This window comes from Zootoca vivipara, chromosome 4 (assembly GCF_963506605.1).
Source record: "Zootoca vivipara chromosome 4, rZooViv1.1, whole genome shotgun sequence".
NCBI classification, from domain to species: Eukaryota; Metazoa; Chordata; class Lepidosauria; order Squamata; family Lacertidae; genus Zootoca; species Zootoca vivipara.
Window position 1 is genome coordinate 84,196,449 of NC_083279.1, and position 15,883 is coordinate 84,212,331.

Sequence of the window (15,883 nt, forward strand, 5' to 3'; positions counted from 1 at the left end):
GTGAATGGATCAGATGTTTACCCACCTCATATTTAGCCATTCCATAGCTGCCAAGTCTCCCGTATTCCCGGGAAACCCCTGTTTTTCCAGCTGCCCCCAGCCGAAAAAACGGATTTTTTGTTTTTTCCCGGTTTATTCTGGTGCGGCGGCCATTTTGGAACTGGGCGGAGCATGCTCAGAAGCGACTTTTGATGCAGCTTTGCCCAGTTCCAAAATGGCTGCAGCGTGACTTCTGGTGCGGTGGCCATTTTGGAACAGGGCAGAGCAGCATCAAAAGTCGCTTCTGAGCATGCTCCGCCCAGTTCCAAAATGGCGGCAGCGCTACTTCCGGTCTGCTACTTCTGATCCAGTCCCTTATTCCTCAGGCCGGAACTTGGCAGGTATGCCATTCAACAGAGAACTGTAGTCTCCAAAGAAGGTCAGAGGACTTAACGTAAGATGTCCTTGTAGCTATTAAGTTATATAAACAGAGCATGGTGCAGTGGTGTCAGACTAAGAGCCAGGAGACCAGGGTTCAAATCCCTGCTCACATACCCTCCAACATTTCTCTGATGAAAATAGGGATGTCCCATTCCATAATGATAAGTTTACTATTTATACCCCACAACATCTTACTGGGTTGCCCCAGTGCTCTGGGCAGCTTTCAACATAGACAAAAACATTAAACATTTTTAAAACTTCCCTAGACAGGCATAGCAAGGCCAAAGAACAGCCCTAAATATAGGGTGGGAGGGCGGGTGATCTGATGCACGTCGCAGGAAAGAGAAAGCTCCCAGCAATGTGCAGCAGCTTAAATAGCCCCTCGGTAGCCAATAGATGACCCAACAGGCCAAATTTATGCCCCAGCAACCAAAGGGCAACCAATGGGGTGTTGTGGCTATCCGAACGGTCCCGCCCCACAACAGGGAGGCAGTTTAGGTGATCTCACCGCAACACATGCCCTCCACGATGGAGGACACGATTAAGGCAGAACCACTATGCCCCAATGACAAACTTAGTTGGTCTCTAAGGTGCTACTGGAAGGAATTTTTTTTATTTTGTTTCTCATTTCTGAATTCACCGTATTTTGGTGTCATTTTGACAGTCCTTTTGAGCTGGAAATGCATTTGTTCCAGCAGTCTGGATTCATCTGATTATGTGTCATTTTAAAACAGCCAGTCGTTTCAAGCTAGGAATTGGTCCGAAAAGAATAGAATCAAATAAATTTGTATGCCTATTTCTGGATTATAAACAAGAGCCACCTTGTCTGTGCCCCATGAAATAAAATTAATCAAGTCACGGATAAAAAAATGAAGAAAGATTCGTCACCCTGAAGCACGCTGTCAGCATCCTTGCGGCTAATTGACGGACAAACGTAGGCAACCGTTTCCTAAAACAAAATGATTTAAGATTGCAACATCTGCCAAGGTGAAGAGTGAAGCAACTATCTCCAGGCCAAAACATACTCTCTCTTTTTCCATGCCCTCTCCTGCATGATTGGGTAATATTCTTAACTGAGTCAGAACGCAGCTTATTTTACGAAGCCCCAAAAGTGCTATATAAGCAGGGACGGGTAGTAAACAGGAGCAAAGACCGAGCTTTGGAAACTGAAACGTGCGTAAAGGAGCAACTGGGTTCAGAATGAAAACCATCTGCTTTATGCTGCTCTGCCTGGCCGTGGCATATGCAGCGCCAGTCAGTTCACAAGGAAGAGAACAAGAAAACTTGCGGTTCGTTCAGGTAACGGTGGTTACGTGATGGGATAGAAACAGTGCTTTTTTTCTGGGGGGGGGACGCAGAGGGATGCATACCTCTAAACATTTTGTGAATCTGTACTTTTGTCCATTTACTGTATTCATTTTTCCCTATTTGAACTATAAAATGGTGATTTTGTTGAGTCAAAATGAGAGTACAGTACGCTCATGATCCGTGTAGGAGGCACATTTGCAACCCGCAGCATGCGCGGGTCGCGATTCGCCACTTCTGCGCATGTGCAAAGCACAATTTAGTGCATCGGCGCATGCGCGCGCACCGAAACCCGGAAGTAACCCCTTCGGCTACTTCCGGGTTCAGCACGGGGCGCAAGCTGAAAAGATGCAACCTGAAGCGTCTTCAACCCAAGATATGACTGTGCCCCTAAACATTTTTTTAAAAAGAAAAAAAGCACTAGGTAGAAATCATTTGTCCATGAATAACAAGGAGGCTCGAATGAAAAGGGATCACTGGTTCTTCAGCTTATTGATTTAGTCTGCATGATTTTGAGAAAAGTGGGTCTCCCCAGAATCCTATGCATTGTGCGCTCTGTTGAACTTAGGGGTGGTCTTTAACCAAGTTTTATTCCGAGCAAACCCACTGAAATTAATGAACATGGCTCCATTAATTTTAATATGTCTACTCTAAGTAAAACTTTGTTGTTTATTGTTTATTGTTATGGATTTACTTTACAATCAACAACAAACAACAAACTTTATAATTGTTGCAGATCAGCATAAGATACTTTAGAATCTAGACTGCAGAATTATAAGGAATTTTCTGCATTCCTGATTTCTTTTTAGGTACACTGGCACTGAGAATTTAACCTGATATCACTGCATAGAATTGCTGTGTTGCAAAAACGATATGGACCGTGTTTGCAGTAAGGTCAGGCAACGGCATGTGCCTTAAGGGGTGGTGAGCTTGGAACAAACATATGGATGGAGATAATTCAAAGGCTGTTTTAACAATCTATGTGATTGAGCCAGGAAGAAAATAGCATGTAAAACCTAGCGATGGAGAAATCTGTCAATTTCAGATTTCTCTCAATGCATTTCTTTCTTTCATTTTTTTCCAGTCTTAAACTCCCCTTCTCCACATTTTTGCAACAATCTATGACATTTTTTTATTTAAAAAAAATCATCAAAATTTAACATTTCAGTGTGAATTTCACATACTAAGGGAAAATCAAGCCTTGGTTGTCGAACGTAATCTGTTCCGGAAGACCGTTTGACTTCCGAAACGTTCGATAAACAACCAAAAAAGGGGGGGGGACTCCTCGGAAGCGGTTCAGCTTCCAAAAATCATTTTAAAAAGCGGAGCAGTTACTGCTGGGTTTTCGGCATTCGGGAGCCAAAACGTTCCAAAACGGAGGTGTTTGGGAGCTGTGGTTTGACTGTATACACATCTTTGTATGCAGTTTTCAAAAATATGCACATTGATCAATTAGCAGCCAAAATTAGAAAGTCACCCGGCATCATGTATTGAACACCAATTTTATATCTGCAGAAGCTGTTTGTTCCTATCATTTCTTGAAATTGTTTTTATTGTTTCTGTGTTTCATTCTGTGTGTCTTGTACACACCACACCAGTGGCCTTATGCTATGAAGCAGACTATACATTTGTTAATTGGAAATAATTAAATATATAAATATATGTGCTCTTTCTTTATCAGAAGTACTTGGAAAAATATTACAACTTCACATCAGATGGGCAACCAGTTTTTAGACAGGCCAACAGCCCTTTGGTTAAAAAAATCAAAGAAATGCAAAAATTCATGGGGCTCCAGGTGACGGGCAACCTGGATTCTAATACGTTGGAGGCGATTCAGAAACCCAGGTGTGGAAATCCAGATGTTGGGGATTTTGGCTTCTTTCCGGGACAACCCAAATGGGAGAAGAAAGACCTGACCTACAGGTAATCTTTCAGCATCAGTTCTTAAGGGGTGAAATCGACACATTTTATAGTGATTAACCACAGCCTGGAATAATAGCCTGCTTCTGTTTTGATTTGTGCTGCCTTCTTTTTCGAAGGATTGTGAACCATACGCCAGATATGGACTCAAGTGATGTGCACGAAGAGATTGCGAAAGCGTTTAAAGTGTGGAGCCGAGTTACACCCTTGACATTCGAACCCATTCAAGTCGGTGATGCAGATATTATGATCACTTTTGCTGAAAGAGGTAAAAAAAAGAGGGGGAGCAGCTTGAACCATATTAAGGGCAACCTAGAAACGCTGGGTGCATATGACATTATTTATTTATTTATTTTTTATTATTATTATTTATACACTGCCAATCTGGGCGGCTCTCAACAAAATATTAAAAACACGATAAAACAACAAACATTAAAAACTTCCCTAAACAGGGCTGCCTTCAGGTGTGTTCTGAAAGTCAGATAGTTGTTTATTTCCTTGACCATCTGATAGGAGGGCGTTCCACAGGACAGGCGCCACTACCGAGAAGGCCCTCTGGCTGGTTCCCTGTAACCTCACTTCTTGCAGTGAGGGAACCACCAGAAGGCCCTCGGCGCTGGACCTCAGTGTGAACTCAGGCTGAACGATGGGGGTGGAGATGCTCCTTCAGGTAGACTGGGTCGAGGCCATTTAGAAAGGAAGCTGCCATATACTGAGTCTAACCATTGGTCCATCTAGCTCAATGCTGTCTACATGAACTGGCAGCCGCTCTCCAGGTTTCAGGAGGGAGTTTTTCCCAACCCTACCTGGAGCTGTCAGAGATCGATCCTGGTAGCTTATGCATGCAATCCAGCTGCTCTATTGCCGAGCTATGGCCCTTCCTCCTAAACCAATTGCTTGAACAACTTGTGATGCCCCAAACTGAAGAATCTTCCAGTGTAGCTTTTCTAGCAATTGGACATAAAGTGCAACACCTTGTTTTTGCAGTGGGGGGCAGGAAGAAGGCAGGAAGAAGGCAGGAAAAACTGCAGATGCCTGGTGCTCCATGTTGCATTAGTGTTATGCGCTATCTGGTTTCATGGGTTACATGTTGGTCTTTTTATGTATAATTTTTATTAAATTTTCTGTTTTACCATTTAGAATATTCATTTAAACAACTTTAAAACATCAGCGACTTCCCTTCTTCTCTTTCCATCATTTATTTTGCATAACATAAATCCCTGCATATTTTATATAAACTAAATCAGTCATTCCATTACATCCATCAAAACTTATTTACACTGGTGAATTTACCTTAATGCTGCCACAACCCCCCCCCCCAATATATTCAATAAACATTTTCCATTCTTCTTTAAACGTATGTTCTTCTTGTTCTCTTATTCTATAAGTTAGGTCCACAAGCTGTGCATATTCCATCAGTTTAAGTTGTCATTAGTTGGGACCTCGCTCGTTTTCCATTTTGGGGCTAACAAAACACAGGCCACAGTACAGTGGACTCTGAGGTTGCGAACGTGATCCGTGCGGGAGGCACGTTCGCAACCCACAGTGTTCGCAACCCGCAGTGCCGCATCTGAGGGTTGCGATTCGTCACTTCTGCGCATGCGCAAAGCACGATTTATTGTTTATGCGCATGCACAAGCACCCAAACCCAGAAGTAACCTGTTCGGGTACTTCCGGGTTCGGCGCAGGACGCAACCTGAAAAGACTTAACCTGAAGCATCTGCAACCCGAGGTATGGCTGTAGTGGCATGCATAAATAACCTTTTCTGACATGTTTACTAGTTACAGCATCTTCCACACATTCTTGTTTTGTAAAAACTTGCTTCGTGTTTTGTGAAGCTTCAGCGGAATTTTATGAAGGGTGGGGGAAGCAGGGCTAGGTGTTATCAGTGTGTTGATGGTGTTGCAACTGGAAACTCTGGGATGAAGGCACAATTGCTGAGTAATAACTGTAAGTGCAGCTCAGCAACTAGGGCCGGCAAATGGGCAACCAACGTTTTTTTCTTGTGTAATTAGAGCATGGCGATTTCAATCCCTTTGATGGTCCTGGCGGGACTGTTGCCCACGCCTATGCTCCCGGCAGAGGTATTGGAGGAGATGCTCATTTTGACGAGGACGAAAAGTGGACCAACGGCTTGGAAGGTAATTTTAAAGAATGGAAAACTTTTTAAAAACAACAACAACACAGATTTGCCATGTCATATCGGAGATCTACTGTGATATCCCTATCTCCGGTTGCAAACACAAAAGTATGCATATACTTCTAGAGGGGGAATTACGTGGTTTCAGCTGACTCAGACATGTTCATTTGCTCCTAAGTAAGTTCATAAAGGAGAGAGAGTCCGCTGTCTTGCATTTTTGAAATCTCTGTGCACCAAACAAGGTCCAGAAGGCAGGCAATTAGTCAGCCTCTATGCATTGCAGTGTGCTCATAGATAAATCTGTGGTTTGCATGGGGGCGGGGGATTTTTATCACATTTTACTTTTGCCGACTGCTTGCAGAAATGCGAAGTTATTATAGTGGACAATATTCGAATCTGTATTTCCCTGAGAGCTCTCAGCTGTTATAAGATACCTTCTGAGCAACACTGGGAGACAGAGTGTGCTTAGACAGATTATAACTATTAGAGGGCTTTTTTCTAAAAAACACACACCTGTGTTTACTATTTCAACATTTTAATCTACAAAGGAGTGTTGATTGCTGCAGTAGGTGCTGTTGCTACCAGATCCTGCTTGCATGCTTCCCATAGGAACCTGATTGGCTACTGTGAGAAAAGGATGCTGGGCTATAATGGGCCTCTGGCCTGATATAGCAGGACTTTCCTTATGTTAAACCTTGTAGATGCAAATCGGTGACGTGCTGCGTTTCTCTTCTGCCTTCCAGGTGCCAACCTGTTTTTTGTTGCTGCTCATGAATTTGGCCACTCGCTTGGGCTCTACCATTCCCAGGACCCCCAAGCCGTGATGTTCCCAGTGTATAGCTACACCCAGCTCACTCAAGACGTTCTCTCCCAGGATGATATCCAAGGCATTCAATTCCTCTACGGTAATTTATGTTCAGTTTATTAACTTCGAAAGGCCCCAGGGTGATTGACAACGTAATAACCTTAAAACACACACACAAACTTCAAACAAAAAAATTCCTTCAGTAGCACCTTAAAGACCAACTAAGTTTCAGTAGAACCTTAAAGACCAACAGGTTTCAAGTGTATCTGACGAAGTGTGCATGCACACGAAAGCTCATACCAAAATAAAAACTTAGTTGGTCTTTAAGGTGCTACTGAAGGAATTTTTTTATTTTGCTTTGACTCAGACCAACACGGCTACCTACCTGTAACTAAAACTTCAAACAATTATTTCAGTACAACTCCTAGTAAAAGCATCATCATCAAACTATTCATAAATTACAAATCACAGTTCCCTTCACTCAGCCTCCTGGAAAAGGTGCGTCTTTTCCTAACAGAAAACAATTATATGACTAGGTGTACCTCATTGGGGTACAAGCATCACACACACACACACACACACACACACACACACACACACAGGGCTATGCCATGCTCACTTAGTGCATGGACCCCATATATCTCCTTCCCCACCCTTTACACCTCACCAACTCCACCATCATAACCCTATGGTTTGTATGGATCACCCACCTGCTTGTGTCTCCATCCTCTGGTCCCCTCCTTCTCACCTTGCCTGAGCCTGCTGGTCCATCTTCTAGAACTCTCCTCCCCTTCTCTATTTGGCTAGGCTGCCTGCCCACCCACTGGCTCAGCAGCACAACATGCTGTAGTTCTCGGTGCCACCTGTCTGTGGCTAAGCGAACTGCAATATGACAGCATCCTTACAATTTCATATATGAGAGAGAGAGAGAGAGAGAGAGAGAGAGAGAGAGAGAGAGAGAGAGAGAGAGAGAGAGAATCTAAAATAGTGTATTCTCTAATAACTTGTGGGAAATGAAAGTTGACTGATGTTTATGTTAAAGGTAAAGGTAAAGGTACCCCTGACCATTAGGTCCAGTTGCAGATGACTCTGGGGTTTCGGCGCTCATCTCGCTCTATAGCCCGAGGGAGCCGGCGTTTGTCTGCAGACAGTTTTTCCGGCTCATGTGGCCAGCATGACTAAGCCGCTTCTGGCGAAACCAGAGCAGCGCATGGAAATGCCGTTTACCTTCCCGCTGGAGCGGTACCTATTTATCTACTTGCACTTTGACGTGCTTTCGAACTGCTAGGTTGGCAGGAGCTGGGATCGAACAAGGGGAACTCACCCCATCGCGGGGATTCGAACCACTGACCTTTTGATCAGCAAGCCCTAGGCTCTGTGGTTTAGACCACAGCGGCACCCGGTACAAAGAAATACATTCTTCTTGGTCCTGCTAGCTAAAAACTTTTACACATGCTCTGTGTAAATATAATTAAGGAAGTGTTCTTTGTGCAAATGTTTGAGTATTCTTATATTCAGACAAAGAAGGCTGTGCTCTACTAATTTCAGACTATTCAATATCTTTAAGGATCAACACCTAACCCACCTGAGGAGGACCCAGTGGAAGACGACATACCAAGAGCACCCGCCAGGCCATCCCAACCTGCAATACCAACTGCCTGTGATCCTCATTTGACATTTGATGCTGTCTCTAACTTTCGGGGAGAAATATTGTTTTTTAAAGACAAGTAAGACAGTAATCTTTAAGCCCCCTACCATCCAAAGAACGTAAGCTGTGCCCAAGTCCCATAGAAATGAATGGGGCGTGGGGCGGCCATAATGAACTTGGCCCATTAATTACAATCAGATCTAAACACAGGTTTGTTCAGTTGGAAGGGTCATCTAGTCCAACCCCCTGCAATGCAGGAACATGGTTCATGGTTCAATCCTAGCCATGTTTCTCAGAAGTAAGTCAATGTGGCTCCCTCCCAGATTAGTGTTGTTAGGAGTGCAGGCTAACAGTACAATCTTATACATGTCTACTCAGAAGTCATTTCAATGGGACTTACTCCCTGGCAACTTGGTTCTTCTATCACACACACAAGCCCCTTTCCTTTCCCTTTCCTCTCTTTAAGCCCCTCTCCTCACTTACCGGGAAAAAGTTGCCATCATCATCATGCTGTCTAGATGGTACAAGTACAAAAATAGCATGTCCCCAGGGACATTATATAAAATAAATGTATATGTTTCTTACAGGTATTTCTGGCGAAAGCACCCCCGTTACGCAGAGCTTGACTTTAGTTTAATTTCCGCATTCTGGCCATTTTTAACATCCAGCGTTGATGCCGTTTCTGAAAATAGTGATAAAGATGTGGTGTTTCTTTTTAAAGGTAAGGTGTGCAAAAAAAATAACGAGGATGTTGTTACACATTTACTATTTAGAGCTTTCAGCCCAGACCACAGTAAGCAGATGAAAACATCAGCAGGATTTTAATTGCCCTTGTAATGTAAAAAAAATATGATGGATAATATGGATAGATATAAAACATAACCCAGGGGACCCAGGTGGTGCTGTGGGTTAAACCACTGAGCCTAGGGCTTGCTGATCATAAGGTCAGCGGTTCGAATCCCTGCGACGGGGTGAGCTCCCGTTGCTCGGTCCCAGCAGTTTGAAAGCACGTCAAAATGCAAGTAGATAAATAGGAACCGCTACAGCGGGAAGGTAAACGGCATTTCCGTGTGCTGCTCTGGTTCGCCAGAAGTGGCTTTGTCATGCTGGCCACATGACCTGGAAGCTATACGCCGGCTCCCTCGGCCAATAATGCGAGATGAGCGCCACAACCCCAGAGTCGGTCACAACTGGACCTAATGGTCAGGGGTCCCTTTACCTTTATAATATTATACACAGTTGAAAACGTTGACATTAGGACCCCCTGAGGGGGTGGATCGCGAGATTCAGAGAAATCTCTGTATATGTCCATGTATTTGGTTTTGTTATAAAGCTATATTTGAAAAATCAAATAAAAATGATTATGGAGCTTTCAGCCCACTCCATCTTGACGATTGAAGATAATAGCAAAACGAGGATTGGCACGCATGTGGCGCTGCATTGATGGCATGCGCTTGCTGTAGCGAGAGGGTTAGCGTGCCTGTTCCCCCCCATCGATCTGGTGGACGGGTGCAAAAAAGAGGACAGTGTTTAATTCCCTTTAAAAGTTGTAGCTGGAACAAGAAGGGTCATACCTCAATGGTAGGGCATTTGCTTTGGACGCAGAAGATGCCAGTTTGAATCCCTCAGTTGGGCTGGGAGAAAACCCTGTCGGAACTCCTGGGCAGACAAGAGCCAGACCATGGAGACAACTCTGAGGTCTACAGCCCAAGTCTGACTCAGAATCTCCCTCTGGTCCTAATTCAGGGCCGGATTTAGGTTTGATGAGGCCCTAAGCTACTGAAGGTAATGGCGCCCTTTATATGTCCAGCTGTCCTTTGTCAACAACAAATGGTCGCTGTTTTTTTTTTATGTTGAATATATGATATATGGTAATTTATGGACCTAATAGGCACCCTATATATAGAAATGAGCAAACCAGTGATATTTTAGGGAGCAGGCTAGCAGGCGGGGGTTTATTATTTACATCATAGGAGCCTATACAACACAAAACACTGTTGTTGTATGTAGGTTTTATTTTATTTGTTTTTTTATCTTATATTTTGGAAATGTACATCCAGGGTTTTTTCCTTTAATTTTTTTTTGGGGGGGGGGGGCAAGAGAGTGGAGCCCTAAGCTATAGCTTGTATAGACCAAGTCTGACTCAGAATCTCCCTCTGGTCCTAATTACTTTTTCTACACAACTAGTAAAGGTATGGGAGCCTTGTCTCCTTTGGCATCCGACTCCCCTATTTCTTCCACATACAGTAAGTGGTATGAGCAATATCAGTGGGGTGCAGGGCTGGGTGCTAATGCAGTCCCCCCCCCCAATCTGCCCACCCTTTTGTTGAACCCCTGCAGTTATTGGAAGAGAAGGCACATCTCACTCACATCTGTCCCCCCCCCCACCCTAAAAATCACTTTGCACCTCCTGTTGGCTAAAATATGTTCCCCCACCTGCTTCATCTCAGGCAACCAATTTTGGGCCGTGAAAGGAGACTCCAGGCTTCCTGGCTACCCCAAGCGCATCCATACCTTGGGCTTCCCGAAAGACGTCAAGAAAATCGATGCAGCATTTTACAATAGCAATGAAAAAACGACATACTATTTTTCATCTGACAGATACTGGAGGTAAGAAATCGTATCAAATGTGATTGGTAAATACTCGACGCTGGTTTGAAAAGAGCTTCAGAAGAACCACGTAATCAAGCATGTTAGATGAAAGATGATTGATAGGTAGGTAGGTAGGTAGGTAGGTAGATAGATAGATAGATAGATAGATAGATAGATAGATAGATAGATAGATAGATATAGATAGAGTAGATAGATGTTAGATAGATTAGATTAGATAGATAGATAGATAGATAGATAGATAGATAGATAGATAGATAGATGATAGAGTAGAATCATAGAATCATAGAGTTGGAAGAGACCACAAGGGCCATCCAGTCCAACCCCCTGCCAAGCAGGAAACACCAGCAAAGCATTCTTGACATATGGCTGTCAAGCCTCTGCTTAAAGACCTCCAAAGAAGGAAACTCCACCACACTCCTTGGCAGCAAATTCCACTCCCAAACAGCTCTTACTGTCAGGAAGTTCTTCCTAATGTTGAGGTGGAATCTTCTTTCTTGTAGCTTGAATCCATTGCTCCATGTCCGCTTCTCTGGAGCAGCAGAAAACAATATTTCTCCCTCCTCCATATGACATCCTTTCATATATTTGAACATGGCTATCATATCACCCCTTATCCTTCTTGAACTGTGGTGCCCAGAAGATAGATGATAGATAGATAGATGATAGATAGATAGATAGATAGATAGATAGATAGATAGATAGATAATAGATAGATGATAGAAAGATGATAGATAGATGATAGAGATACATGGATGGATGGATGATAGATTCAAATATATGGCTCTGTTTTATTGTTCAAGTCCCATTTGTTTTGGGAAGACTGACAGAATTGAATGTTTCCTATGGACTGTCCCCAGGATTAAGTTCCACACATTTATTTGAGCTGTTTGAGACCCTTGGGTGCCTTTGTGAGGTATGGCCTACCGGGGGAAGTAGCATTGAATAAGACCCACCCACAAATACAGCCAGTGCTTTCTAGCAGTGATTTGCATGGCTTCTTCTGACATAGCTGTAGGAAGTAGCAGTTCTAAGATGGGTGATGCTCAGGGATTCATAAAGACCTCCACTCCCTCAAAAAAAAAGAAAAGAAAAAAGAATAGTAGATGGTGGGCAAAAAGCATTGCTATCTCGAATAGTGCTTTGTTCATGTACAAATGCCTTCCTTGTTTTATTTTATTTTCACTCAGATATGATGAAGCTAGCCAAACCATAGACAAGAAACCCATGAGAATAAGTGATGGCTTCCCAGGTGTTAATGGGAAGGTTGATGCTGCCTTTCAACATAATGGTAAGTAGCTTCTGTCATGAAGACATATGAAGTGATTCCAGCCTGGTGTGAACCTTGTGATGTGTACAAACATGAAATTCCCATGCTCTGGGTCAAAGTGCCCGTATTTTATTATTCATTTTTTAAAAAGGGAGCAACTCCATCCGGTGGTGTAGGAAGTTGATTCAGTGATGTACCCATTGCATCTGGGCAACCCAGTCAGATGGGTGGGGTACAAATAATAATAATAGTAATAGTAATAATACATATTTATACCCAGCCACTCTGGGCGGCTTCCAACAGCATATTAAAAACACAGTAAAAGATCAAACATTAACAACTTCCCTAAACAGGGCTGCCTTCAGATGTCTTCTAAAAGTCAGATACAGTGGTACCTCTACTTACGAATTTAATGTGTTCCGAACGCACATTCGTAAGTAGAAAAAAAATTGTAAGTCAAATCCCATAGGGATGCATTGGGAGAAAAAATTCGTAAGTAGAAGCAACCCTATCAAAAAATTCGTAAGTAGAAAAAATCCTATCTAAACCACATCCAAGATGGCGGATGGAGCTCCATTCGTAAGTAGAGTTATTCGTAAGTAGAGGTGCCACTGTAGTTGTTTATTTCTTTGACATCTGTGATGGGTGCTGCACTCCCAAGAGATACTGCAACATAAAACACGATTAAAACGCTTTTTGGAAACATTCCTGATGGCCAGTCAAGCTTCCCATAACTCAGAAGTGGAGTATCTGTCTTGCATGCAAAAGGTCCCAGGTTCAGAGGTTCATTCCCCAGCATAGGATTGGGAAAGACTCCTACTGAGCTGGATGGACCAAAGTTCTGACTCAGTATAAAGCAACTTCCTCTGTTCCCAAACAAAATCTTAGGATAGGCCCATAGTTGCTAATCAAGACAGTCCAATTCACAGATCTAAAGGGCACCATAATAATGAGTATCTCCCAAGGGTGGATCTTCAAAATACATGTATGATAATACTTAATACTTATCTGGATCATGATACAAAGTTTGCTGTGCATATAAGTTGCAGCTCTAATTATGCCACAGCGGGTGGCACTGTGGGTTAAACCACAGAGCCTAGGGCTTGCCAATCAGAAGGTCGGCGGTTCGAATCCCCGCAACGGGGTGAGCTCCCATTGCTGGGTCCCAGCTCCTGCCAACCTAGCAGTTCCAAAGCACGTCAAAGTGCAAGTAGATAAATAAGTACCACTACAGCAGGAAGGTAAACGGCGTTTCTGTGCGCTGCTCTGGTTCACCAGAAGCAGCTTTGTCATGGAAGCTGAACACCAGCTCCCTCAGCCAATAACGCGATACGAGCGCCACAACCCCAGAGTTGGTCACGACTGGACCTAATGGTCAGGGGTCCCTTTACCTTTACCTTTATCCCCTTTCTAGAAGGGGATCTAGAAATGATGTGCCTATAAGATAGTGCTTATCGATGACCATTGTCTTCCAGGAGGCTCCTCTGAGCTGTCACCCAGTGCTATGCAGATGTAGCAATTAGTTTGACAGCAAACAGGGTCAATAGCAGGAAATTATCCCTTTCCTGCCCATCATCTCTCCACCCCCTGGAGGACTTTTATGCCCCATGAAGACAATATCCCAGCCATTGCATTTTGCACTAGCCAGAGTTTCCCAATACCTCAGCATGTTTTTCTTTTAATATTTTCTTGCTGCTTGTAACTTACAATAACTTGACTTTGTTTTGTTTTATAGGATTCTTTTACTTCTTCAGTGGAACAAGTCAACATGAGTTTGACCCCAATAGCAAGAGAGTTACTCGGATCACAAGGGCAAACAGCTGGTTTCCATGCAGAGGTTAAACCACTGAAGATATAGAAAACAGCTGTTCAGAAATCACCATATTAGCACTGGTCCACTGGTGCTGGTTATATATTTATAACGCACACAAATGGCAGCTACTTTGTATGACTACATGTGCAAGAGATCCAAACAGATGTCCTTGAAATTTCAAACTTGGAAGCTGGCATACCAGTTAGCTTGACCTCCGTTATCCATATTCTGGTCACTTCCAAGTGGTTTAGACTACTGCAAAGTGCTTTGTGTGGGGCTGCCTTTGAAGACTGTTTAGACACTGCAGTTAGTGCAGGACCCAGGTGCCATATTACTACGGTAACTCCAGAACGTGTGTTAAGGTGATGTTATACCTGTATTGGGCCAATTGCACTGGCTCCCCAACTCCCAGTACTGAAATGTATATCAGTACTGTCTTTTCTGTAGTTTTGTGATGACTAGTGTTTTTTAGCAGATAAACTTGACTGGCTGACTTTCACCTATGTTAAGTGCCACGTTTTTACGACTGCAGCATAAATGTTCAGTCTGTGAACTTTGTGCCTGACACTTGCATAATATTCTCATCTTCATTATTCCATATGTTGACTGCTGGCGTTCACATATAAAAACCTTCGCCAACTTGGTGCCATCCAGATGTTTTGGACCACGGCTCCCTTAAATGACAGCTGGCTGGGGCTGATGGGAGTTGTGGTCCAAAAAAATCTGGAGGGCACCAGGTTGATGATGGCTGATCTATACCAGGCCTAGGCAAACTTGGCACTCCAGATGTTTTGGGACTACAACTCCCATCATGCCTGAGCACTGGTCTTGTTATGATGGGAGTTGTAGTCCCAAAATATCTGGAGGGCCGAGTTTGCCTATGCCTGATCTATACTAATAGCAATTTTAATTCTCTCCATAGCTAGAACAGTAGCATCCATACAGCAGAATGGTGAGGTTTTAAACATATTAGAATTTATTCCCCACCCCCACCCCCCGTTAGCTACTTGGAGATCCTTGGATGGGGAGCACTCTGTACATTATTTGAGCTACTAAATAAAAGCAATAAACCCAAAGTTTTGCAAAAGGACAAAAAAGTTTTAAGGGGGGAAGTTGAAGGAGAGAGAAACCCCTAAACAAAGACTGAGCAAGTTCAGTAGCCACAAAATGGGGGAAATGGAAATCTGGGCTGAGCGGGGAAACAGTAGCCTGGAACCAAGAGCAATCCATACTGCAACATTTTGTTGCAGGCCCCATTTCTTTGTTTATCAGTGAGCATGTGGATTTAGCCCAGCTGTCTGTATGTACCTCTTTCTCATATGATGCTTGATAATTCATGAATAAAGTATTTTTTTTTGTTTCCACATATGCGGACTACATTTTTCTTGCTGTTATCTACGACATGGCCATTTTTGCATATATTTCAGAGTCAACCAAAACGACTAAATATGTTACCCTAAAGAGCTGGGGCCTCACAGGATGTTTAAACTTCCATCCACTCAAACCATTAAAAAGCATGAGTTATTTTCAGACACACAGATTATGAAAACCAGAAGGAACCACTAAGGCCAGCTGGTGTGATGTTCTTTTTAACATATTCATAAACATTTTGCCCACTGTTCCCTGCAGTGAATAGAGATTAGTGTTTTTCCCCCATATTCATAAACAAATTATTTCAGGCCCAATAAACCTGGGTGAAAAGCTAGGACATATAACGTAGAAAGGTGTCCTAACTTCAGCTGACAATTTCAAGTGAGATGAAATGGCCACTTCCGCAGTAGAAATACCGGTAATCCAGTAAATAATTCTTCTTCCTTAGTAAGCAATATTTAATACCAACAAACTGCCAGAGCCACAAAACATTATACCAAGCAGAACTTTCCATTCGTCAGTTGTTTTTGTTTGTGTAATTAAATGCATATGTTATTAGTGGCTTGTTTACCGTCTTAAT

At 43.1% G+C, this 15,883-nt stretch overlaps 1 protein-coding gene across 1 annotated transcript; it reads left to right on the plus strand.

The window, feature by feature from the left end:
- Positions 1–1,534: 1,534 nt before the first annotated feature.
- On the plus strand, positions 1,535–15,289 carry LOC118078970 (stromelysin-1). Its single transcript, XM_060273861.1, has 10 exons — positions 1,535–1,719; positions 3,407–3,648; positions 3,765–3,913; positions 5,662–5,787; positions 6,530–6,691; positions 8,159–8,318; positions 8,827–8,960; positions 10,690–10,849; positions 12,040–12,140; positions 13,855–15,289. The coding sequence occupies exons 1-10, from the start codon at positions 1,621–1,623 to the stop codon at positions 13,959–13,961; spliced, it is 1,440 nt and encodes a 479-aa protein (XP_060129844.1). The 5' UTR covers positions 1,535–1,620; the 3' UTR covers positions 13,962–15,289.
- Positions 15,290–15,883: the final 594 nt, after the last annotated feature.